Below are 26,345 nucleotides of genomic sequence, written 5' to 3' on the forward strand. Positions count from 1 at the left end.
AATGCTGTCTCCTTGGTGTGAGTCCATCCACTTGCTAGAGAACCCCTCTGTCTCCACTCCAAGACAGACTAATTCCTTGCTTCTTGGTCTAATTTAGTCAAAGACTGTCTCCATTGAGTTTCTTTTCCTCTTCATCAGTATCTCTACCATTTCTTCCTAATGTCTTTTCTATTACCACAGGAAGCTATTTTATATCAACTGTCTTATTCTCCCTCAGATGCAGACCAGTTGTTTAGTGAAAGGTGAAGACGTTCCAGGGGAAAAATTGGCATTCACTTCAGACTAATGAAACTCACCAATTATCCAGAAGTTCAGATTCCTTGAGTGGGCAGTGTAGTAAGATCATCAAAGTAACCCTGAGGTAGAAGAGAGGGAATTTGGGCTTTGTCCAGACTCTTCATCAACTTACTGACTATCTTGGGCCGATAACCTCTCCATATGTCAGCTTCCAGTAAAATGAGTAGTGAGGATGACATGATCTCGGAGCCCTCTTTCATGTCTAATATTCAGAATTAAAGGTGTATTTTGTGTCATCATAAAACAGAATTGTTTGCATGTTGAGAATAGTTTGAGCCAAGGCCAAAAAACTGGTCTTGCATTCGGGCAAAGAGTGAATCTGTATGATCTTAAAATAAACAAATGTGGTTAAAGTGTTAGTGAATCTGATTCTCTACAACTGTGAGTCCAGAGTTGGTAGACAGTTAAGCAGGCCCCACTGAGGAACTTTGTAAAATGGTTAAAGAAAACTGGACTGATTGCTGCTTCCAAAATGAGTGGGTCTGCTAATCACATGCTTCAATGGTTATTAAAATTATAACCATGTACTATGTCTTTCTTGTATCACACCAGCATCACATAGAATAGCCACTATTGCCATTTTCCTGTGCTATTCTTAAGAAAAAAAATGTTGTTGCCTAGTAATAGAGATTTGTTTCGCTTGAGACTGCAAGCACATGGATCGTTCATTCATTCTTCAGTGAACACTGAGAACCTGCTATGTGCATTGCTTGAGGTACTGATTGCATCTTATATGTGAATCTGACATATATTTATTCATTGGAAGTTCATACACAAATACTCACCCTCTTACATATACTCATACAACTATAATAAATGGCAGGAAGTGATAAGTAAACCTCTTGGAAGAGATATAGATTATTAGAGAAGGGAGATATCCCAATTGAGGGCTCCGAGCAAGAATTTTATGGAGCAAGAATCTTATAAAACAAAAACAAACAAACAAACAAAAAGAATCTTATAAAACAAATCTTGAAGGCTGGCTTAGATTTGGACCTGTGGAAATGACAAGAAAGAGCAAAAGCAAAGAAAGAGAGTCTAGGAAGCACAGCACATGTGAGAAAAAATAACACCAGTTATAACATCTAACTTCCCAACTGTTTACCATGTACTAAGAACTCTAAACACTTGATCTTGGTGAATCCTTGTAATTCTAAGGGATTGGCTTTATTAGTATGCTTATTTTCAGATGGGGAAACCAAGGACCAGAAAAGAAGAGTACCTTGCCCAAGCTATCCCATTAAAAGAAAGAGCAGGTAGTTCAGGACTACTGAAGCCTGTGGTTGTATCAAAGAGGAAGGAAAATATAATCTGAAAAGTTCGTTGTGGCTAGGTGGTAAACAGGTTAGAATATTAGACTCTTTCAGTGAATCAAACTTAAGAAAAACAAATAGCAAAACAAATAGCGTATAATATCACTTATATGCGGAATCTAGAAAAATGGTACAGATGAACTTATTTGCAAAGCAGAAATAGAGACACAGATATAGAGAACAAATGTATGGATACCAAGGGGGGAAGGGGGTGGGATGAATTGGGAGATTGGGATTGACATATATACACTACTATGTATGAAATAGATAACTAATAAGAACCTGCTGTATAAAATAAAATAAAATTCAAAAATAAATAAATAAATAAAAATAAAAACAAACAAAAAGAGGAACACAAATGAATTAAATGGGAAGTAAAAAGTGAAACCTTCTATATATATCTTTTAAATAACTCTGCTCCATATCTTAATTAAAATCACCAAAATCAGTACTCCTTTAACAGTTTTGTCAATGTTGAAGCACAAAACGGCAGTCACATCTGGAAGGAATATGGGTACCCTTGCCAGTATGGCCTTCTACTTTTGAAGGTGGCAAAAATGAGGCTGAAATGTAACTAACTGTGATTAAATGTTCCATTCAACTTAATCTTTAAATGAAGAATATATATATATATATATATATATATAGGCACATGACTATATAATTCTTGCCAATTATTACCATACTACTGTTGGGAACTGACAACTAAAGATGATACTAAAAACTTAAAATCCCCTGGCACTCATACAATCTATGCACTCCTCGGAAAATTATTAAGTTGTGATCTCTCCTGTGCTTTAATCATAATAATGTGATTCTATTACTCCATTGAGTTGGTTGGTAACCAGAAGTACATAAGGCCTTTAACAGAGACAGATCCCCTAAGTGGACACATTAATTCCCTCTTAAATGCCTTGTAAATAAAAGATGCACCAGTACCTCAAAGGATGTTTTGTTTTCACAGAGATTAGTAAAGTGGCTTAGATTTTCTCTTGTTTGGTCAGCTGTTCAGGAATTAACTTCCACTAAGCACGTTCATATTAAAAATGTGTATTATCTAACATAACTATTTTCAGTAAAATAAGAAATTCCTCTTAGATGTTTATATGCTCCCATCAGAAAGTTTATACTATGGGGATTTACACTGAGTTTCTGTGTTTATATTTGGTTTCTTATTCTAGCAGTTATTCAGAAATACAGTTGATAGTTAAAACACACATCCCCAAAGGGACACCTTTTTAAGGTCTCTGTGAATTAAATTAGCAATGTTTTTATCTCTGTCTTGAGCAGTACCACTTAGTATGTTATTATAGTACTAATAATAATAGTTAGCAGGTACTGACTATTTTTATTATTGCTTGCATTTTTATTTGACTCTCACTTTGATAAAAATCAAAAGAAGTCTTGAGATATCTCCTTCTGTTATTCTGCAATTATGATATTGTACTCCGATACCTTCAATAGTGTTGCATTCACTGAGGTGACCCAACACACATGTATCTTGCAACCCATAGCTCTCATGTTGGAATCTTATAATTAAGTTGGTATTTCGTCCTGAGGAAAAAAATTTAGGAGCTTACTTTTAAAACAGAAGCAGTCATTTAACCTTGTTCAGTTACAGAGAGGATTGTCAAAGAAGATATTAAAGCAATGTTCTTCTCTAGATAAATGTTCACAAACTATAAACACATTTTAAAAGCTCAGAACTTTATTTTAGCTATTTAAGCCAGCTTCTTTCCTCCAACTTCTAAGTGATTTTTCCCTTCTATTTTTAATATATCATTTATTTTACATATCAGCCTGGTGGTTAGTTGGACATTTCAGCCTGCCTACCCATTAATACTAATACTCATTTCAACATATAATTTTAAGTGTATTCAAAATGTAATTGATGTTTGTGGCAGCCCCTTCCAATAACTACCGCTGGATTAAAACTAGAATTCATAGAGTTAATTGAGATTATTTATGTTTAAAATAACCCAAACTATCCATAACTTTTATTACCACAGGGAATTTTAAACAGTATGTCTGTGAGATTTGGAGTGCATATCTCAAAGAACTTGACTGAAATCACAAATGAAGTTAATCATATAGTATTGAACACAAAGGTTTAACTCAATAAGAAACCAAAATCCTTTTTTTCATAATTTCACCATAATTTTATTTTGTATTTACAGTCTTCAATTCCTAATGCAAGGGTCTTACTGAGGACTGGGGGGATTAGGGAGGAGAGACGGGGTTTGGAGGAGAGGAATCAGAGGTCTTATACGGACAACAATAATTAATAAAGTTAACAGGATGTGAAAGTCTTCCAGAAGAAATTCTTGCAGCCAGCTTTGCGTTCTCGGGGTGCCATGGCCGGGTTTGAGTTAGCGGATCTCTGCAGCTCCAGCCTCATTTCATCCTGTTCAGCAGCCTGGGACAAATCTTCAGGCTCCAGGGCATCGTTCTCTGTCTGGTTGGGTTCAGAGAGCAGTTCTGCCAAGAAGTACTTGGCCAATTCCTGTATGGGGTGGAAGGAAGAGCGAAAGAGAGAGAGAAAGGATAAGAATGAAGATGGTGGAGAAGAAGAAATGGAAAAGCCTGCTTGAAAAACAGATTTAACCACACCCAAACCCCAATTTTCATAGCTGTGCACTTTTTGTCACACTTAAAATTGGTTAAGGATATAAAAACAAGGGCTGTTGTTATAATCACCAAGTACACAAAGAAGCTTTAAAAACTCAAATGTTTCTGCAAGTTTTCTGCTTCTGTAGGTTTAAAATACACACATAGAAAGAAATAGATCGTGAGTTTTTCAACATGAGCCAACAGTTTGTTTAACTCAATTTCCATATCAAGAGCGACAAACTAGAATTGTTCTTACCATTCTTACTAAGTCAGCTGTGGAGAACGAGACCTTTCACAATCGTAAACATATTGTGTTCTGGCTGTAAATTGCCAGTTAGCCCCCAACCCCGCTGCATGGGAGGGAGGTGGTGCTTAAGACAGTAGCAGCTTCAGAGGTCCGTGCTTTCAGCACCTGGGTCAGCACCTCCCGCGGTCAGCACCGGGGATAAATGCCATCATCCCTTCGAGCTCAGTTACCAAGGTCTTGGAATTTTCTTGAATGCTAAAGACCTCACCTGAACAGTGACCTACTGCGCTGATCAGGAGAAACAAAAAGGTAAAAAGGGATTCTGGACTTTGAAAGTTTTCCTGTGAGCTTTGGTAGCTAAGGAACCCAGAAAAGCACCGGCACTCTTTGGGAGCACCTCTTAAATTCACCCAAGGGATCAGAGGCAAGGCTAGGGAAGGTTGGGAGGTTCTGGAGAGGCAAAAGAAGACGTCGAGGGAGTCTCCTTACCTGCTTCCCAGCGGCAGCAGCCAGGGATTTCTGCAGAAACTGACGGAGTCGGGGATCTGAGGGCGCGCCGGTGACACCGCCCAGAGCCAGAACTATGGAGAGCGCGGCCAGCGCGCACTGGAGACGGCAAGACAGCATCTCGGCGGCGCCGGAGAAGCCGAGCTAGAGTGCGGTTGGTCAAACTCTAGGAGCTGATCGCAGGCAGCAGCAACGGCTCTGAACCTCGCGGCTCCTAAAGCGGCTTGTATGCTCTCCTCCTTCTCCCCCTTTTTAAACTCTCTCTCTGACGTCAGACTAGGAGGCGCCCCCAGATCTCACCAGCGCTTTTACGCACCATTAGCCTCGTGAAATCAATCACAGAAGTGAGAGGAGGCTACACAATCAAAAGTGGCTTATTTAAAAAATTTAAATCCTGCACAGGAACAGGTACACACGATTCCACACGTCACACCATCTACACAACCTTTTTATATTCACTCAGTGCTATGCACATACACACTCCATAATTTCACTCACACATGTGTACACTTAATTACACACACTCAAACACTCAGCCCCTGGAGAAGCAAATGCACTATCACACTCAGCCGCATACACATAAATGTACCCAGACAATTCTATCCATCATCATGCTCAAACATTTTAGGAGAACCAAATGCAAAAGTATATGAGTGTGACAAGTGGAGATGGTTACAAGCATTCTTTGTGACAGTGAATGTCATAAGCATTCCTCTAAGAACAGATTTGAAAATGGAATGTGGATTTTAGAATGACCAAGTCACCTTTCTCCATTAACTCTGTAAAGAGTCTTGTAGATTATGATGTTGTGGGGCTCTAAAAGAACTCACTTTTCCTTATAATGGAAGAGTACCTTAAACTCACCCTCCATCCCTCTTTCTCAGCAGCAGAGACACTTCTAGTCTGCTTGCCATTCCACTGTGACAAAAAATGCTAAAGGGAAAAAAAGTGAGATTGACTTCATTTTGGTGCTAGAAATTTGGAGCTAGAAAGAAATCTCAGAAAACATCTACTAAACGTCAGAGTTTGAGTCACTGAGCCTAGAAATGGGCAGTGAAATTCTCTGGCTCACATAGTACACAACTGGAGCAAGGACCAGACCTCCACATCCCAAACTAGGATTCTTTTCACTCAGCTCTGAGTTTTCTAATGGATTCCTGGCTAGTAGTAGCAGTTTTAGGTCAGGGACTCCCAGTGTGGACATACAGAAGTCCAGGAGCCCCCTGAATGTAAGTGACCATTATCGTAAGTCTCTGTGTGAGAAAAGCATCAACAGTGCTCCCCCTGCTCCCCACACAAATGAAAAGGAAGTTTGAGAAATGCAGTTCTGGAATTCTGGTTGTGGTCTGCTTAGATGTTTGCTGTCCTGATCAGAGTTCTGGTAGCTTTTTCTTTTCTTTTTTTTCCCCCAGAGTAATTCCTTATCAAGGAATGGCCAGCTAATGTCCTGTCATGGACCAGATGATCCCTGCAGGCTCTTCAAGGGTTGACATTTTATAAGCTTTAAGTTCATAAGAGCTGAAAAAAATTCCTGTATCTTCAGGAACCAAGTGAAGCAGAGAACTTGACTAATCCTGTCACCAGCCAGGCATCACATATGTATTCTCAATACTTAGACCAAAACCACAGTGTTGAGAGGCAGGAGGGGTTGGGAGGTGTCTTGAATGGCTTGAATAATTGTCACCTTCGCTTTTTGTGTCTGTAAGCTAAAGCAATAAGAGAAGGCACAGCAAGGAGTGCTAAAGCTTCCAGGGCTTGGGGTGAGTCCAGACAAGGCTTAGAACAAGTAAGGCATTAAAAAGTCACTCACATGTGTTGGAATAGTCTGGGAGAGCAATGGATCTCAGACTGCGGAACACAGTGCATGTTATTTTCTCTATATACCCTGGAACCCTCCTAGGCCTATAGCTGTGGGTTCAGAGTCTAGTTATGTCAACCCAACTGTCCCAAGGCACCCTCAAATGATCTCACATCTCTTCCACTCAAGGCTTGCCCTTGGCAGCCCCACTGAGTAGAGAAGAATTTTCCTAAAACAGGAGCCAGCCAAAGAACAAATAGCAGCCCCTCCATCTTGCTTTATGCTCTCTTCTATTTCCCTCCCCAGACGCCTGCTCCTCTCCTTCCACATCTTTTTTTTTTTTTTTTTTTTTTTGCTGTACGCGGGCCTCTCACTGCTGTGGCCTCTCCCGTTGCGGAGCACAGGCTCCGGACACACAGGCTCCGCGGCCATGGCTCGCGGGCCCAGCCGCTCCGCGGCATGTGGGATCTTCCGGGATCGGGGCACGAACCCGTGTCCCCTGCATCGGCAGGCGGACTCTCAACCACTGCGCCACCAGGGAAGCCCATCCTTCCACATCTTTATTCTCCTTTTTCCTCTTTCTCCCTTCCCAAACCTTTCTCTGCATTTCTCTCTCCAGATCTTCCTCATTCAATCCCCTTTTTACTTTCTTGCTTCACTCCCTATCCTCATTCCTCTCTGTTGTACTCCCCTCTAACCAGTCATTTTCTGACTTTGGTCTGGTTCTATCTGGCTTCCTTCTGCCTTCTCTGCACATCTCCCTCCCTTCCCATTCTGCCTACTCAATATCTATCCCAGTCTCTGCCTCTAGTCTCTTCCTCTCTTAAGCCTCTCCTTCCATGACTTCCTCTTTCCTTCTCAGCTGTTTCTCGTAAAAAATACTCATGGTGCTCGCTTCAGCAGCACATATACTAAAATTAGAACGATACAGAGAAGATTAGAATGGCCCTTGAGCAAGGACGACACGCAAATTCTTGAAGCGTTCCCTATTTTTCAGGAACAAAGAAAATGCAACATACAATGCAATATCAGAACTTAAAAGGAAAACATTTCAGTTCAGTCAGTCTATGTCAGTCTAATTTATATACAGTAAAATGCAAAGGTCTTAAGTGTACAGTTCAGTGAGCTTTGACACCCTTATAAACCTATGAAGCCAACATGGGAATGAAGATATAGAATATTTCATCACCTTCAAAATTTCTGAGTGCCCTGTTTCAGTCCATTGCTCCTCAAGAGGCAAGTACTCTTCTGATATCTCTCATTATAAGTTAGTTGTGACTGTTTTTGAACTTTATGTAAATGGAATGATTTGGTATTTATAAAAAAATACTCGTGATCTTTAGCTGTTTAAGTATCTACTTGGGAATAATAAGTCTGGGTGGCTTCCCTCATACCTTTGTTGAAGTGCTGAAGCTGTGGATGAGATGACTTCCGGGCTTTTTGTTTTGTTTAGTTTTATAATCCTCAAATTGTTAGGAGTCTAGGAGCCACTTAAGAAAGAACGAACGAAAGGGGACACAAATTCTTCCTTAAGCCCCCTCCCCATGGCCAAGTTTTGCATAAAGTTTGATTTAGCACAAAGGCACTTGTAATTTCCCCAACCTGAGCCCTTTGCAGCTGACCCCCAGGGTCTTGCTCCCAAGTTCCAAAGACTGGAGGGGGGCGGGGGGCGCTGTCTGTGGTTGTACTGGGGACCGTATTTCCCAGACTTTGGTCACTAAGAGTGATAGACCCCATCCTTGTGCAGCTCTCTGTGGTTCACAAAGTATTTTCTCATCCAGTACGACAGGGCGTGCTAGCCCCATCTCACAGAGGAGGAAATTGAGTCCCTGAGAGCACAGCTGCCTCTGCCTCGCACAAGGGCACGCAGGCAGGAAGTGGCAAGGCTGAGGGAGGCTACTGATCAGTTTAACAACTTTCCTCCTCCCCTGATTCAGGGATGCCAGAGACACCTCCTGGCTGAGCAGTCTGCAGCCAGGATGCAAGGGCCTCGAGGGGGCATCTAGGCCCCTTTCATGTGCTGCTCTCCAACCGGGATATGATTTCCCACCTCCCTGTGAAATGTACATTTGGAGGTGACTACCTGCCAATATGAGGAGCAAAAACTCAGTTTAGTAAGAGACAATAAAATCTATGAGTAATCAGCTGTTCAGTATTAAGCGGTGCAGGGAAGCAGAAAGTAACTGTATTTGGAGTCCAGAGACCTGGGTTCTAGCTCTGGTTCTGCCACAGTCCAGCTGGGGGCTTCCTCTCTGGGCCTTAGTTTCTTCATCTGCAAAATAGAAGGCTTGATAGGCAACCTTTGTGGTTCTTTCCAGCCCTGATCATCAACAAGCTTGACTTTGAGAAAACAAAGGGGCAAACTAGAGCACACTGTGGTGTTAAAATGCTGTTTCTCAAATTGAGAACTTTATATTGGAAAAGAACCTGGCTTTTATGTAATCTGAGGGAGGAAGCCGGATGCAGCGAGTATTTCACAGGCCTATTAGAAGGAAAATTTGCTCTTGCATCTTGCTTCTGGTGATGACCCGCCCTCCCCACCTGGACCTCAGTCTCTCCATCTGTAAAATTGATTCACTCAAATTCTTTCTACAAATAAGTACTGAGAATCTGCACTGCTTGAGAGGTTCATAATATAGTAGTGAACTAGACAGACAAAGTCCTAGTGAGAAAGACAAACAATAAACACATCAATTAATTAACTATGTTCAAGTTGCTAAGAATTAACACAAGGTATAAAGCATGATGACTAGGGGAAAACCCTCCTGAGGAGGAACCATTTGAGCAGAGACCTGAATGAGGTGAGGGAGCTAGACATGCAAATGTCTGAATAAAGATATTTCCTTGTCAGGTGGAAAGACAATCTGTTCAAAGGCCCTGAGGTAGAAGCATGCTTGGTACATTCCAACATCAGAAACAAGGCAAGGGAACTCGAACAGAGTGCGTGAATCAGAGAGGGCTGGGAGATGAGACCAGCAAGGCAGACAGGGGCCAGATCACACAGAGCCTTGAAGACCATGGTAAGAAAACCGCTGGAGGATTTTGAGCAGGGGATTGACCTGATTTGATTTTTTTAAATCAATGCCTTCTGCTAAAGTGGAGAATTAACTGTAAGGGAGCAGCAGAGTCAGGAAGATAACTTAGGAGTCTAAGAACCACGTAAGAGAAAAGAAGAGCCAGGATGAAAGGGACACATTCTCCCTTAAATACCCAAGCTGGTTGGCTTGGCATAACGGCATTTCATACCTCCAACCCGAGACTACTGTAGCCAACACCCAAGGCCTGTTTCCATGGAAGGGAAGGTGGTTTGTGCTTATTTGGGGGACCTTATTCCCCAGACTAGTTCAGGCAAGAGAAGATGGTATTTGGTCAAGAGTAACAGCTATGAAGGAGCTGAGGGCTGGTTACGTTTGAAGTTTATTTTGAAGTATAGTTGACAAGACATGCTAATGGTTTGTTTGGATCTCAAGTTAAGGAAATGAGAAGAACAATTGGTAACAAGTCATCTAGACATTCCCTAAAATGCTTTCAAGTTCCACAAATTTCTGAGAGTGCAGGAAGTGGATTTCTGACAAAAACTTCTCTTGGACATTTTGTACGTGAAAAACCATTTTACTTCCAAGCCAGAATAACGTGAGAATTACAGGCAGTGGGGAAAAGCAACATGGTATATTATAAAAAGCCCTGGCCTGGATGTCTGAGGCCCTAGACTTAAGTCCTCAGTTTTCTCTTGCTTAAAATGGGCCTGATAATCCTTGCTTTTGCTATAATATGATTTAAGAACCAGGTCAGACAGTGTAAGTGAAAGTGCTTGGTTATCCATAAAACACGATGAAAAGATAAAGCCTTGTTTTTGTTGTTGCTGCCCAGAGGGAGGCCGTCAGCCAGCGCCTGGGGTGTTATTCAATGAGCCAGCTTCTGGAAGCTAGAGTGTCCTCAGTGATGCTCTGACCCAACCAGTCAGACTGCCCTTCCTCTGGGGACACTGTAGGGTATGATCGGAAGATCCAGGAAGATCTCTCACAGAAATGCAGCAGACTGGTGCTGAAATTCAACCCTTAGAATTAGTCTATGACTATTAGACTATTAGAAAATAGTCTCTTCTCTACATTTTTTTGGAGACGTAGCACATTAAAACTTGATAGTTATTAACACTTTAGTGTGAATATATATGCTGAATTGTCTTCTTGCTTATAGTCACCTAAAGGACAGTTTTGACCTAAGAAAAGTTGGGAGATCACTTGGAGAAGAGGCAGATTTATTGAATGTGCTGCTGGGGCTGGGGGCAGGCTATAGGGAGCACGCAGACCCTTCCTGTCCAAGGGCAAGTGTGCTTAGGTGACGATACCCTAAGAACCTTTCCTTCTAGAGCAACCCTACCACCCTGGAGCATAAGAATGAGAGCTTGCAATTCTCTAAGGGCTTCTGCTGAGCTAGATTTCAGCTGGAAGTGTGTCAGTTCATGCCCCTGGAGTTGCTGATGGTAGAGAAGCCAGACTTTCCCGCCAAATTGGTTTTCACCAACTTCCATAAAGCCTGGCCTAAAGTGATCGCTTTAGACAACGAAAGGTGAAGGGGTCACTGAATGAAGCCCAGGGGTGAACTTCTTCCATGGGTGGGTGAGTGATGACAGCTCAGGCCTGGTCTCCTGCAGTAGTCTCCTCTCTGTTCTTATCCCATCACTTCCAGCTCAGAAGCTCTCAATGACTCCCCAGTGCCAGCTAGTTCAAATGCAAACACATTTGCCTGGCGGTCATGTTTCCTCAGACCCTAACTGTCCTGTTCAGTCTCGCTCTGTGTCACTCCTAACCTCTCCACCTTCCCATTCCCCACCACCACCTATTTTTCCCTGTACACACCCTGCAGTTTCCCGCATCCACGTTTGTGTGCATGCTGCTCCCTCCACCTGGAATACCTTGGACCCATCTCTGATTATTAACATCACACAGCTTACTTTAAGTCAAGAGCTTCTCATTTAGAATTACTATGGCCCCCTCTTGTGCCTAAGGGTGTGTCTTTTGTGCCTCTAGTAGAGACCATTCTAGATCACTTCACACTTCTGTTCCTTGAGAGTCTGTATGTCTCATCTATGAGCCTAGAGCTTCACTGAGGGCAGAAATCTTGTTTCTGTCATATTTGTATTTTCCTCAGAGACTATAAAAATGTGAAGCATACAGTAGTTGCTGAAAAATGTTGATTTAGTGGAAGACAAATTCTTCTTATATGTGAGGTCTCTGTGGATTCTGTAGGTAGAACGAACCTCAGGTGAACCTCAGGTAACTGAGGACTGTATCACTTGACCCCCAACCCTAGGAAGCGGATACTTTCAGGAACACATATCCATTGATCCCTTAGTAATCTCTGAGCTTCAGCAAAGGAAAAAACCTTAAACACTGTTCTTTGTAATTTTTCCTATCTGCTAAAAACTAACTGAAGCTGTCATATGAATATGCTAATATAGTCATTGGAAAGATAAGGGACTTCACTGGAAGGCTTAGGGAGGACACATCCACCAACCAATGAGGAACACGTATGTCCCTGGCACACAATAGAAGAGAGTAGCACTGCTGACTCACCTCTGCATACTTTCATGTTTGATCATGTGTTAATATCAACCAAACAAGGGAATGGAGGCCTCAGGTTACATAGTTCGTGCAGAGCTGGGCTGATGTCAGATCCCTGTCTGTCACTCCAACATTTCCTCTCTCACCAGAGAGAAGCAAGGAAACTTTGCCGCTAATTATCCTCTCAGATTCCTTTCTCTTTGTGGGTCCATTGGACTCTCCAGAAGCATCCCATTTGCTGATCTATGGCTTCTGCTTAGAGCTCCCCAGTGAAATGAAATCGAGCTGTGCTCTGCCCGACTGTGCCACCCAGCGAACGTCTCCCAGTTCTCTTTACCTATTTTCCTCCTAAAAACAAGGTGTTAAGTCTCAGGTCTTGCACGAGCCTTCCCAATGCAGTTGGCAGGGGAAGAGCTATCGTGACCAATGGGGATTGAGAAATGAGGCCAGAGACCTACGGCCTTGTTCCTGGAATAGCACACAACAGATGGCGAAGTTCCTCTTCAGGATGCTCCTGAGACCCGCCCCCCCTCCTTTGAAATGGCATGATAGGGGCTATATAAACAAAGAAGTGCCCCATGGAGTGAAAGTATCCCTTTTACAGCTCCAATTTCCCACACTCAAACTATAATCTTAACCTAGACTGGTGGATCTTAACTCTAGCTTCACACCAGGATTGCCTGGGAAACATTTTAAAAGCACAGATGCCTGGGACCCAACTGCAAAGATTCTGACTTACAAGTCTATATATTTTAAGAACTGAATTACAGTCTGCTACTAGAATGGGCTCCACCTTTGCAGAAAATGATGGAGTCACAAACTACCGCCCACCACTGTTCTCTCATCTCACTCTGCTCAGTTCCTGCTCCCTTTTACCGTTCTCTTCTTTCCCACCTTTGACTTGGGGACCCCCAAGCACAATGGACTTGGCTTGGCCCCATCAGGGCCAAAGCACCTGCTTCATTGGCTTTCCTGATACAATACCAATTGTTGAGAGCAGAGGCAGGACTGTGGCCAGAAGTGGACCAAACCACAGACCAGGACCTTCAAAAGCATCTAGTGCCTCCCCTGTGTTTACACATTGGAAAATTGAATTCAAGAGAAAGGAAAGGTCTCTCTCAAAACCACATAACTAGTATTAGAGTCAGATCCTCTGATTCTCTTAGTTTTATGTTATTTCTGTGAAGTTACTTGCATCCCTTCTACCCAAGTGGTTGAAATCATGTTGTAAGATTGGCAGTTCCTGCCCTGTTATCTATGTATCTCCCCATCGGCCTGGAGCAAAACCTTATTCCCTGACAAGAGTATTATCCTAGAGAGAAAGCTTTGGGGATTAATGTGTTGGGCCTTCATGCTTTGTGTCTCCAACCTTTTCTGGTTGTGCATTTCCTAATCCCGTGAAACAACTGGACCTGCTCCTCAAGGCCACACGGCTAAGCGTGGCTGCTTCAGCTTACCCAGAGGAAGCTGTTGTTAAACTGAGCTCGCCTGCCCTCTGCTGGCTCAAATGGTAGAAGACAACTTCATCTAAAATTTTAGGGTGGGATTGTATTCATTCCTTCATTTATTTCCTTCACCAACTTCTTTAAAGCACCCACTATGCGGAGACAACTGTGCTTGGTGCTAGGGTTGTAAAGAAGTACTCAGACAAAAACCTCTTCCCTCACACATTTGATTATTGAGCACTTTGTGCCAGACACTGTGTTGGGGATTCAGAGATGACCAAAACTCAATCCTTGGCTTTGAAAAAAAGTCGCAGTCTAGGAAATTATACAGATTACTATCTGAGCCGTAGAATCAAACAATTAGTCCTAGAAGGAACTTCAGACACTTTACAACCTGTGTTATAAACGCTTCCCAGGCTTCCTAAATTAGGTCCTGGGCTCCCTGCATACAGGCCACAGGGACTGCAGAGGCAGGGGGACGGGGTGTGTGGCAGGAATTCTATTTCATTGAACAGGATTCTGCAACAAAGTTTCATAGAAACAAAGAGCTTGAAGGGGAAGCAAAGTTGGAAAACCGCATTTCTAATACAAACCATCCTCATATTTAACCTCAATACCCTCCAACCTCATGAACCTGTACTCATAATCAATGTCACATTTATAGCTGGTCTTAGAGTCACTGACCTAATTACCTTTTTGGACCCACATGGCAGTGAAATCTCACTCCCTTTGTAAGGTGCTTCCAAGAAGGTCTCACATGTGAGGGCTCCCTTGCCCCCAGGTCATCACCAGTGTTGAGAACCTATGAATGTGACCTTATTTGAAAAAAAAAAAAAAGGTCTTTGCAGATATAATCAGTTCAGGATGTCAAGATGAGATCATCCTGGATTATCTGCATGGGCCCCAAATCCAAAGACAAGTATACTTATTATCAAAAAATAATTATTTAAAGATCACCTAATATGCATCTAAATCTATATCAGTTATTTACTTATAACTATCTTGTTCTAGTGAATATTCAAATTAGTTTACAGGAGTAGATTTTTAAAATGCAAATTAGCAACGAGTAATTTGAGGTTCAAGATGGTGAACTCAGCCTGTGCACCTACCTATTTTGCAAACCTTCCAAACTCTGCAAATCCCTCGTTGGCATAATCAAATGCAAAGTAGGGAGAGAATAGGGTTTTACTTCAGGCTGATGGGGAGATACATGAAAACTGTCTAAAGAATCAGAGTAAATGCCTCTCTCTCCCCTATGGACAAAGTTACTACAAGAAACAATAAAACAAACAAGCAAAACCTTAGAAACTCTCCAGCTTATACTCTCTACAAGACTTGTGAAGTTATTGCATCAATTTTTTTATATATTACATTAGGCAATGTAAAAGGAAAGAAACATTAGGCTGATAATGGATTATTTTTTTCTACCTCAGTAAATTCCAGAAGACATTGAAATAATGCCTACCAAGTTTTGAGAGAAAAAAAGATTGTTATGATAAAAAGTAATACTTGGCCAATCTATTTAGGGGGGATAAGAGCAAAAAAAGGCCATTCTCAGATAGGCAGACCAGTCACATACTCTCTCTCTCTCTGAAAATATTACTCACAAAATTAAGAATGGAAGAGAATAAATCAAAATAAAGAACTCAAAAGTGGAATAGGCTGGTATAAAGATGGTGAGGAGAAGTAAACCTATATGATTTAAGAGTTGATTCTTCAATTAATATTATGAAACATAACGCATTTGTCTAATATAATTCTTGAAAGAGAATGTGTGAGCTATCAAGTATTTTATTAATTTATTTATAAAATACTAGATTATTCTAACAAAACTAGAAATCCAAGTTGACAGGAAAGAGGGTATGTGAAATTCTTCCCCATCTACCAAAAGAATTAATAACTTGTGAAACTTTCTTGAAATAGATATAAGAATATGAATGAAAATGTATTTTCTAAAGATGCAAAGATAACCAGTATTAGAATAGACATTTGTTGTATAACTTTCTATGGGAAAAAGATTTTTAAAAGTCTAACAATACTGTGAAATAAGTTTTTAAAGAACTAAGAAGCATTAAAACAGAAATAATTTTTATATGTGATGTTTTCCTCCCTAATTTCTAAATAAACTGCAAATATATTTTATTTCATTTTTATCCTAAGATTTAGAAACACCCATTTTAAATCTAAACACACGAGTCACGGAACAAAGTTGGATTTTTTGACTCATTGCAAAGAGGGAGGATGCCCTTGGGAACCATGAAGCATCTCAGTAAGAGGGTTTAGAACAGGCACGCTCTAGCACTGGGGCATGTGTCAGGTGAGGGAACGTTGTAAGTGACTTTGCTCTGGATTGGATGCTGTCAGAAAGTGGAGAATATTTTATGATTGGAAATCTTAATGATTCTTATCTAGAAGGTGAGAAGACAGAGTGGAAGCAAGCTAAAGCTGTGACTGGTAAGGTAGCAGCCCCTCATAGTGGCCAGAATAGGGGGTTGTAAGTCGTTTTTGTGGTTTCGACCTTGTTTGTGTTCTTATCTATATTCAGATGTGACTGCGGAGTGGTCTTATGCTTGCCTTGATCTAGTATCATCCCAGAGTGGTCTGGTCTGAGGTTGCTGCTCAGTGGAGTTATGTTCAACAGGAGAGCACCATGGCCTAGCTGGGAGTGCCAGGCCGGCTCTCAAGGCTGCTTTTCTCTTTCTCATCTTTTATATAAACACTTTGATATATGAACACACACACAGGGGCCTCCCTGGTGGTGCAGTGGTTGAGAGTCCGCCTACTGATACAGGGGACACGGGTTCGTGCCCCGGTCCGGGAAGATCCCACGTGCCGCGGAGCGGCTGGACCCGTGAGCCATGGTCGCTGAGCCTGCGCGTCCGGAGCCTGTGTTCCGCAACGGGAGAGCCCACAACAGTGAGAGGCCCGCGTACTGCAAAAAAAAAGAAACACACACACACACACACACACATAAGCATATATAATCAAAAGTTTTATATATTTTATTTTATTAGGGACATTTACTCTTGTTTAAAGAACTACGATATGTATATAATGAATGTGGATATACACATATTTAAATCATAAGAAAGTAATTCACTTTTTTTAAGTTTTCCAATTTTTTATTTTAATGTATAAATTTTATACAATTCCAATCAATATTTTAACAAGAATTTAAATTTTGTTTTCCTTTTTTAAATTCAAAACCCAAGAAGAGGTTGATAAATTTTTTTATTGGGAAAAGCAAAATAGGCAGAAATAACAAAAAACATTCTTGAAAAGACAGATAACCAAAAGAGAAACCAGGCTCATGCTGGGAACTTCCAAAAGTAATTCACTTTTATTGTAGAAACAAACAAAAAGGAATAAAAAAGCAAAATGGAAAATCAGCGGTACTCTAATTGTTCTCCACTGAATTCAGCATACATGAACAATTAGGACCAGAAACAATTGTCTACTTTCACTAATTATTCAATTAGTTACTTGACTTGATTTTCAGCATTGAATAAACAAATTTTTCTGTGTTGTTTGACCACAGTTATTAGTTTTGGGACTTGCAGCCCAAATTCTCCTTACCCACAGCACACCTGAAGAGCTCATTCATTGCTATACCTAAAGATGACAACTGAGACTATTCTAGCTCCTTGAGTGTGAAAGAAAGATGGATGGAGAAAGATTAGAAAGAGGGGGAAACTGAATGCTTCCTTTAATACATACATAGTGCCTAGTATAAAATATGTAGGCATTCAAATGTTTGTAGAAGACACAAGGGTAGGATTGCTGTTCAGCACTACCTTGTTTTGTTTTGTTTTTTGCTTTTAAAGACAAGTTCTAAAAATGATAATAAAATCTCTCATGCTCCCTCCTCACTCCTTACTTGAGCCAAAAGAGCTGTCTTTACCTAACTCCTGCCCACCTTGCTTTTCTGCCCTCTTTCGCCGGTGCTGCCAGATTCCTCTTGGGTTCCATCCTGCTCTCTGCTGGTACTTGGTTGCTTACTCTTCCTGAGCATGAAATAAGCTCTGTCTCTGGGTCTTCCTTTTTCTTCTCTCAGCCTGGGATGCCCTTGGCTCTCTATCAGCCCCATCCTTGACCCCCTGACCATTTCTACAAAACATACCCCTGCATGACTGGTCTAAGAAACCATCTCTGACCCTTCATCCCGAGGTATGACAAAGTTGTTCCCTTTCCTAGCATTGACTAGCATACATTGTGAGCCCTCCAAGTCAGGGACTATGTCTAATTATCTTTGTAATCCTAGAACTTAGGACTGACCAGGAATGAAATAGACCAGAGTAGATAGATGTTGACTTTTGGATGAAAATGGAAGGATAAGAGCTGTATAACCATAGGATATACTCCATGCAGTTTTTCCTGAACTGGTAATGGGTTTATATTGACCCACTCCACTGTATTGTTGGACTGGTGCCCAGATATCCTGAGTCTCGGCACAAATTCCTTTCCACGCATCACTGTCCTCTTCATCAGGTACTCTGCAAGCAACTGCCAACCAGCAATCAGCACAAGTCATATATGCTTACTCAGTGGTATAAAATCAACACAAAGACACACACAAGGGTTATAGGGCACTGCCTTCTTGTAATACCTATAACACAGATGCAGTTACAGGATATACACAGAAACAAAAGAATAAGAATGGTAAGAAAGGGCCTCTCTTGACAGGTCACATTGGCCTCATGAGAGACGAGGAACAAATATTCACTCCACATCACAGCGACAAACGTCCATGCCCACAGGGTTAATCTCACACCAAGTATTGGCAAAAGTTCTCTCCTCAACCTCTTGTCAGCCATCCTGGCAGACAATTTTTGCACATCTTTCAGACAGTTCTGTTTCCAGGTTTCTGGAAGTCCAGTTTCCCCTCCCTGTCTTCAGATGCTGCCCTGAAGTCCAGCTGTCATCCAGATGTTAGTGGGTGCCTCTGCCCTCTGGCAAAGTGTTTCTTGAGTCCTTCTCAATAAGTGGTATGTATTGTTAGTATCTGGAAATGAGGTGTGCCCGGCTAATGAGACTAAGTTTTATCCACTATCAGGAAAGAGCACAAGCAGGGGAGAAAGCTGATCATATCCGATTATTAGAAAATCACCCCAGGATAGTGGTAGTGTGGAGGGTGGGCTGCAGCAGGGGAGGCTACAGGCATGACAATAATGAAGGAGGCTGCAAAGTCAAGGGACACAAATGATGAGTTTGGGCAGCAGTAAATGGGAAGGAAAGAAAGAATATCAACCTCAGAGGTATTTGGGAAGAGCATTCAACAGGGCATGGTGACCGATTCGTGCGGGATAGGGTAGGGTGGTGAGAGAGGTCAGGAGATACCTCCCAGATTTCTGAAGTAAGAGAAGCAAACAGGACGGCAAAATGATGAGATCAGCTTTGGTCATGCTGAGGGATCCCCCAGCGGACAGGGCAATTGGTCTGTGGGTCTGGAGTTCAGTAGAAATACTTAGAGGAGCTATAAGGACCGGGAGTTCATATGCAGTAGAAACTTAAGTCATGGTGGGTGTATGTAACAGAGAGCAAACCAGCAAGGTGAGAGAATCTCAGGGAACACCAGCATGTAAGGGATGCTGAGAGAAAGAATATCATCACAGCAGAGAGGAAACAGAAGTGGGAGACCGAAGAGGGAGTGCTCCCTCCTTGACCCGGAATCTTCAAGGAGGGAGTGCAAAAGGCAGCAGCGAGACCAGGTGAGATAGAGATGATTTGGCAATGGGGTGCGGGGTGACAGTTTCTTTGAGAAACTGGGCTTTGATGGAATTAAAAAATACCTGGCAATAGTCAAAAGGGAAGTGAAGACAGTGAGGGGGTCACTGGAGTTAAATATGAAGAAGACACAGGTATTTATATACTGAAAAGAAGTGGCTGCTGAAGGAGAAGATGTTCATCTTCCGAATTTTTCTCCGATCTCATCTCATTTCACCTACTCTACCCACCTCACCCACACTCTATTTTCAGTGGCTCTTCATCCCTCAACCCCCAGGCCCACCACAGAGGCCTCACCTTTCCTGACCCACCTGAAGCCTGACTCTCCCCCTGACACAAGCTGAGCAGTCTACCCCTAACCTTATACCGCGCCCCCACCCCGCCTTTCAGTAAGAGGTGCTGCTGGTGCTGCTTTATCAAGCTGGGAGCAGTGGGAGACCTCTGGAAACCTCATGATACCTGGCCTGCTGACATTCCTCTTCCCAGAAGCCACCATATGTCTGCAGTTGAACAACACCCTGTGAGGCACACGCTCTGCACAGACCCTGCTGAGTATCCTCTGTAGCTGGCAGAGGTGAACACAACCCCACATGCCCACTAGTTCACAAACACACCAGCCTGATCCTCTTCCTGTACCTCTACTGCACCCAGTTGAAGAAAGGTAGAGTCTTCCAGATTGCCTAGCGCTCGGTCCCTAGAGGAATCTGGACAAGTCACCAGAAGCTCCCTGCCAAAGCCAGAGAAGAGTAAAGCCAGCCTGCACATAAGCGGACAGGTGGGACACAGTGTCCAAAGCAGTCCGTCTCTGGAAACACATCCAGACAAACACCACCAGACAAACGCACCACCTTGAACTTCATCTTCAGTTTGCAGGTCTCACTTGGGGCAGAAATTCTAAAGATGAGCTATAGAAAGGTGTGAATGTCAGACAACAATTAGGGGTGTGAATGGGACATTTTCTTTTCCTATTCCATATAATAATAAGCACAGGGTCATCTGATGTCAGTCCATGAATCAAATTGCCCAAGTCACAGCTATGCCTGAGGGAACAGGCACAGCAAATACGTTCCCCCTCATGGGGCAGTCTCATGGACTGGGCAAGGGGGAGGGGCTGGGAGACAGGTGCCGTCTCCACTGCTCATGCTCCCCCTTGGTCATCACGCCCCCTGAATGGAGACACACAGCCCCACTGTCACCTGGAGGATCCCAGATCTGCCTCATCTGCCCTTTCCCTCAGCATCCCCAGGATCTGGGACAGCTATAGAATCTTCTACAAGGTATTTTCATATAAGAGGGCAATACCACACCTGATACTGCATCATGTGTAAGTAGTGGTGCCACAGCTCACACATTTCTGCAGAGCACAGGAATATATTCTCAGGGCCCCAAACCAAGACACACACACACACAGAGCCATCCTCTTGTGGTGAATTTCTACAGCTCTTCCTTCCCAGGAAATAAATTTAGGCAACACTGGGACTCATAGATTCTAATCAACTGACAGAGCACAGAGGTTACATATTTATTTGTGTATCTATACCCCACCCCACCTGTCCCTGCTCCCAGAAGGCTTCAGGCTGCACCTTTAAACCTGTACCCACTTCTTATTTTATGAGACAACATACACTGTGGGAATTTCAAGTTCTAGACCAGTGCTATTCAATAGAAATTTCTGTGAATATGTTCTATATCTGCACAGTACAATATGGTTACCAGTAGCCACTACTAGATATATGGCTTGATATATGATACTTGATATATGGCTGGTACCATTGAGGAGCTGAATTTTTCATTTTATTTTAATTAATTTAAATTTAGCCACACATGGCTAATGGCTAACATATTGGACAGTGCAGCTCTAAATAATTCCAGACAAACAGATTCTAACACCAGAGTAAAAAATGAAGCTTTTCAGAATGGTGGGAGCTGGCTGTCAAGGAGAGGGACGGGTCAAGGCGCACTGAGTATTGATTGAAGTTGCTTTGGGTGGGCCACTGCCTGCCCCAAGGGGAACCATGGTAGGATGCGCAGAAGCAGCTGAAGATGAGCTTGAGAATCAGGCATGGACAAGATGGGTCCTAATGGGGTCCTAATGGGGTCCTAACAGGGTATGGGATATGGAAATGAAGCAAAAGGAGGTGTAGAGATGGAGGTGGAGGAGGTGCGGGGAAGAGATACCTCCCTGTGAGATAACTACTAACACCAGACCTGGAGAGTTCTAAATCCACCTTAGACCCTTCTCCCCGTGACCCCATCACTGTAAATTTTCATGGAAGGATCATTAAATATCTCCTAGAGCAACTCACATTCTGCAGAGTAATAAACTGAGGTCCAAAGAGGTAACTGGGCTGTCCAGCGTTATATATTGAATCTGTAGCAGAATCAGGACCACAAGTGCATCCCCACTCTCACCCCCACGCACCCTCCTCCCGCCCTCAACCAACTGCACTACAGGAAGGTCGAGCTTCGGAAGGAGAACTGCAGGTAGACAACGAGCAGGCACAGTGAGGCCCAGAAGAGGCCCCAGCGAAGGGAGAAGAAGTTGTAGTCCGATGCCTCCTGGGCCCGTGGCTTGGAGGCACCAGAGAAGGTTGCGTCCTCCTGCAGCAGCTTCTCTCTGGGCTTCCAGTGCACGATGCCCTCCTGGCAGGCCTCGCAGAACTCGCTGCGGTGAGGCCCGCCATCCCGGCGGCTGGCCACGTGGATGCGGTACTGGCCGCCGCGCTCCCCGTAGCACTGCTCGCGCAGGCCGCTGATGAGGTTGTCCACCAGGCTCCCGATGTTCTCCTCCAGCATGCTCGACTCGTCCAGCCGCGCCGTGCCGCACTCGTAGCACAGCTGCTTGAAGACGCGCATGCGCACCGAGCCCGCCCGCCGGGCGCGGTCCAGGTACATGTGGAAGAGGATGACCACGTGGGGCGACTGCCAGGTACGCCAGCACCAGGAGCAGTGGAACCTGCGGGGACGAGGAGAGGCAGGGATGGAGAAGGTGGGCCTCCCTCCCAGCCACAGCAGGCCTGGAGGAGCCTGGAAGTTGAGGCGGAGTGTTTACCGCCCCGGGGATACGTTAGTGCCTGAGCCGGTGTCTCAGCCTCCTCCTGGTGAGCTGCCCTTGGCCTGGAGCAGCAACCTCAGGAGCCAGATGCTGGAGCCATCTGGCCTCCAGCAGTGCTCTCCAGCCTGCCTCCTGCGGGCCCTCCCGTGGCCTTGGTCCCCCCAAACCTAATGCACTCAGGACATGGGTCTGGATGCTGCACAGGGTCACTCCCCCAATCTGGGCCTTATTTCTCATCTGTGAAATGCAGGATAATTGTGTCCAATAAGCATCCTTCTGCTCAGACCTCCCATGACTCTGGTAAGGGGGATGACCACACATCTCACTCATGCATCCTGTCTCTTCTGGGGCAAAGAGATGTTTCTAGCTGTCCCAAGCATAGATCACCAAGAATCCACCGGATGGACAGGTGGATGGGTGGTGCACCAGCAGGGAGAGGACTACAGAGTTTGGTCCCTGCACCTTCACAAAGAACACTCTCCTGTCCCTTGACAAATCATCCCTAGATTCCACTGCAGGCCCACAGAAGAGACTGGAAAGGCGCATCCAGGTCTGCATCCCCCTCCACACACATACACAATGTACATTTACGTACACGCAGGCCACTTTGTCTAACCTGGGCCCCTTCGAGTTCCAGCCTCAGGAAACACAGAGGGAAGTGGCCTGGGATGCATATGGCCTAGGTTTCATCTCAGCCCCCACCCAGCGCTGGCACCCCTTCAGTGGCAGAGAACTCATTAAGTCCAGTGGCAGTTCCTTCCATCTCTGAGATAAAGCTCTTCCAGGCCCCCATTACCAAGGCTTTACAGGCAGTCCAGGGTCCACTGGGTTGAGTCTGCCCTCACTGCTGACCCTCTATGGGATCCCTGTTGATGGCCCTGAAGGACCTCTGATGAGGAACTCAGTTCAGTCCAACAGACACCACCCAGCACCTACTGTATGCCAAGCACCACGCAGCGCAGAGGGGTGGAGATGAAGCCAAGCCTGGCCCTGAGCCCTGGGGCCCACAAACAACATAAGCACAGCACAGTACCCAGTGTAGCCCAAGGCAGGATTGGCAGGCCAGAGCCTCCTGATTGGTCCTGAGCCAGAAGGGGAGTGTCCCCCTCCATCCTGCCTCCCTGTGCTAGGCCAGAGCTGCAGGGCACCAGGGTTACAATGCTTACAGGTAGGGTGAGCCTCTGCACAGAATATGCACAAGGGTGATGCCTCTCCAGCCCTGCCTGAGGCCGCCACAGATCACCAGCCAGGAATAGGACCAGCTGATCCCTGAGGCAAGAGGAGCCACGAGCCTATGGAGCTCAGCCTCAAACCCCTGGACCCCTGCACCTGAGTTTGCAGCCCTTTGCATCCCTCCCACCAGCCAGCCCGGAGCTTCACGTCTTGTCCCCTCCTTCTGCACCTTTTTAAATCAACCCAACCAGAGATGTTTCCCTTCCCTCAAGCCACACCTCAGGTCTTAAATCTCAAAGCATCAGACCTAGTAGGAGGGGACCTTCGGACCTTCTAGTCAAACTTTTTTTTTTTTTTTTTGCGGTATGTGGGCCTCTCACTGTTGTGGCCTCTCCCATTGTGGAGCACAGGCTCCGGACGCGCAGGCTCAACGGCCATGGCTCACGGGCCCAGCTGCTCCGCAGCATGTGGGATCTTCCCGGACCGGGGCACGAACCGGTGTCCCCTGCATTGGCAGGCGGACTCTCAACCACTGCGCCACCAGGGAAGCCCCTAGTCAAACTTTTATTTCACTGAGAGAAAGAGGGAGCTCTGCACACACAGTTAGTCAGAGACAGAGCCGGGACCCAGCCTGTAACAGGTGCCCAAAAGATGCCTCTTGAATGGATTTGAATTGAAATGAACCAACCAACCTCTGCCTCACTGACTTTTGTCCCAAAGGCAAGTTCACTCTAATATTTTCAGCTCTTGGGGCAGGAGTACAGGCGTAAGCTCCTCACCCACGGCCTGCCTCCTTCTGTTCCCACCGCCAGCACAAGGAGCTTAACATGCAAGCATGTGTGAACAGCCCAGTCTGTGTGTCCACACCCCCGGGACACAGCCCCCTGTTGTCCTCCCCAGGGCCTAGGGCTACTGTCTGTCCTTGATTCAATGGACCCAGGGAAGAGGCCCATACAGATCCTGGAGATGAGCTTGAAGCAGCTTGGGCAGCGAATTCTGAGGCCCCACCCCCAAGCCATGCTCTAGAAGAGGGAGAGGCATGTGGGCTTCAGATGGATGTCTTAACCTCAAGGACTCCTTGCTTTATGAGAGACATGCAGCTCCTATAATGTATGTGATGCTGGGCCGTAAGGACCTACCAAACTCCTGCCCAAAACTTTTTGTCACAGACCTATATGTAAAAGAACTGGAAGGGACTTGATTGATCACCTAAGGCCAACTCTCTGGTTTTGCAAATGTGAAAACTGAGACCACGCAGGGAAAAGGACTTTCCCAGGTTCACAGTTAGTTAGCTGCAGAGCCAGTTTCTAGAACATGGCAGGTGGAAAATAAGTGTTTTTTGTATTCAAATCTAATTGCACTGAGTTGACTGAACGGACCTAGGACCAGAGCTAAGGCTTTCCCCAGTGGACCTCATGGCCTCCTGCGCTCAGTTCCTACCAATCTTTCATAAATTATGAAAATATGAAAACATTTAAAATGTCAGAGATTGCAGAGGCATTGAAGAATTACAGCTCTTTATTTACCATAGAAAACCCAGACCCAAAGACAGAATACAATTTGCCAGGGGCATCCAGGAGTCAGTGGTACAGCTGGGATTAGAACCAAGGCCGGTTTGATGCACCTGGCAGTTCCTTCTCTGCCCCCTAGCCTGAGGTGACCCCAGGATGGGGCTCCACGTGTCTCTGCCTCCCCTTGGAAGGTGCCCCCAGGGCTGTGCCGCAGGGCTCTCCACAGCCCGCCACATCCTTCCTCTTACCTGCCCGAGGCATGCTGCTCCAGGTACTGCTTCCAGCCGGGGGCCAGCTCATTGAGCTTGAGGTTGGGGTCTATGATGAGCTCCCAGCTGTCGGCCGGCTTGGCCGCCTCCATCTTCTCATAGAAGACTTTCTTCCACTCGCAAGTGGTCAGGCTGGTACACATGATCCTGCTGGCAGGGCTGGAAGTTTGAGCTCAACCTGAGTGAGAACACAGAAGATGGCCAGGTAGGTGCAGATCAGTGCAGTCTGTGAGGTCTGAAAATCCTCCTTGATAGGATCAGAAGGAAACAGGACTGAGCAACTTCCTTTGTCACCCTGGAACCTGTTACCATGGCAGCTAGAGCCAGGGCTGGGGAGGAGGGAAGTCCCAAAGGAGCGTTCCAGGGCCCCGAGCTAGGCTGGGGGAGCAGGGCTGGGCAGTGACATAAGCGCAGCAAGCAGTGCACGCTGACCCAGGCCTCCAGGAGTCTCCAGGAGGCAAGGACAATTCGCTTCACCCCTACTGTTCTTCCAGGCATCCTCCACTTCATGTGCTGCGGTGACTGTGACACCCTAGGGGACCAAGGAGAAACAAGGGATGGGGAAATGTCCCCTGATGTGCTGGGACCATCATTTACTGTGTGCCAAGCACTAGCTGCTTGACCTGTGTGCTGGCCAAGGCGGGGATCATTCTCTCCTTCATCCAGATCAGGAAGCTGAGGTTTACACACCTCTAAGTGGTTCATCCATGATTCAGATTCAGGCCTTCCAAACCCAAACTCATAGGCTCATTTACTGCAGTACTATGGCGCTCCTGACGCATGAGGATGGAGAGAGAAGTAACATGATGTTCCCTTGCTTGGGGAGCTCGCA

The 26,345-nt window shown here is 44.8% G+C and overlaps 2 protein-coding genes and 1 non-coding gene across 3 annotated transcripts; 1 reads left to right on the forward strand and 2 right to left on the reverse strand.

The window, feature by feature from the left end:
- Positions 1 to 3,900: 3,900 nt before the first annotated feature.
- Positions 3,901 to 5,094, reverse strand: SST (somatostatin). Its single transcript, XM_060100171.1, has 2 exons — positions 4,957 to 5,094; positions 3,901 to 4,113 (listed from the first exon to the last, which is right to left on the reverse strand). The coding sequence occupies exons 1-2, from the start codon at positions 5,092 to 5,094 to the stop codon at positions 3,901 to 3,903; spliced, it is 351 nt and encodes a 116-aa protein (XP_059956154.1).
- A 2,565-nt stretch (positions 5,095 to 7,659) lies between these two features.
- On the forward strand, positions 7,660 to 7,766 carry LOC132491516 (U6 spliceosomal RNA). Its single transcript, XR_009532725.1, has one exon. It is a non-coding gene; the product is annotated as a U6 spliceosomal RNA (small nuclear RNA).
- Positions 7,767 to 21,953: 14,187 nt separating this feature from the next.
- RTP2 (receptor transporter protein 2) lies at positions 21,954 to 25,656 on the reverse strand. The gene is made up of 2 exons (XM_060100120.1): positions 25,493 to 25,656; positions 21,954 to 22,461 (listed from the first exon to the last, which is right to left on the reverse strand). The coding sequence occupies exons 1-2, from the start codon at positions 25,654 to 25,656 to the stop codon at positions 21,954 to 21,956; spliced, it is 672 nt and encodes a 223-aa protein (XP_059956103.1).
- Between the last annotated feature and the right edge of the window lie 689 nt (positions 25,657 to 26,345).

Source organism: Mesoplodon densirostris, chromosome 5 (assembly GCF_025265405.1).
Source record: "Mesoplodon densirostris isolate mMesDen1 chromosome 5, mMesDen1 primary haplotype, whole genome shotgun sequence".
NCBI lineage: Eukaryota > Metazoa > Chordata > Mammalia > Artiodactyla > Ziphiidae > Mesoplodon > Mesoplodon densirostris.

What these genes read in the sequence shown, in the direction of transcription:
- SST (XM_060100171.1), bottom strand. Translation starts at nt 5,094, where the DNA reads ATGCTGTCTTGCCGTCTCCAGTGCGCGCTGGCCGCGCTCTCCATAGTT. An exon ending in CTGCTGCCGCTGGGAAGCAG is followed by an intron (nt 4,114 to 4,956) that starts GTAAGGAGACTC and finishes CACCCCATACAG; the next exon opens with GAATTGGCCAAGTACTTCTT.
- RTP2 (XM_060100120.1), bottom strand. Translation starts at nt 25,656, where the DNA reads ATGTGTACCAGCCTGACCACTTGCGAGTGGAAGAAAGTCTTCTATGAG. An exon ending in GAGCAGCATGCCTCGGGCAG is followed by an intron (nt 22,462 to 25,492) that starts GTAAGAGGAAGG and finishes TCGTCCCCGCAG; the next exon opens with GTTCCACTGCTCCTGGTGCT.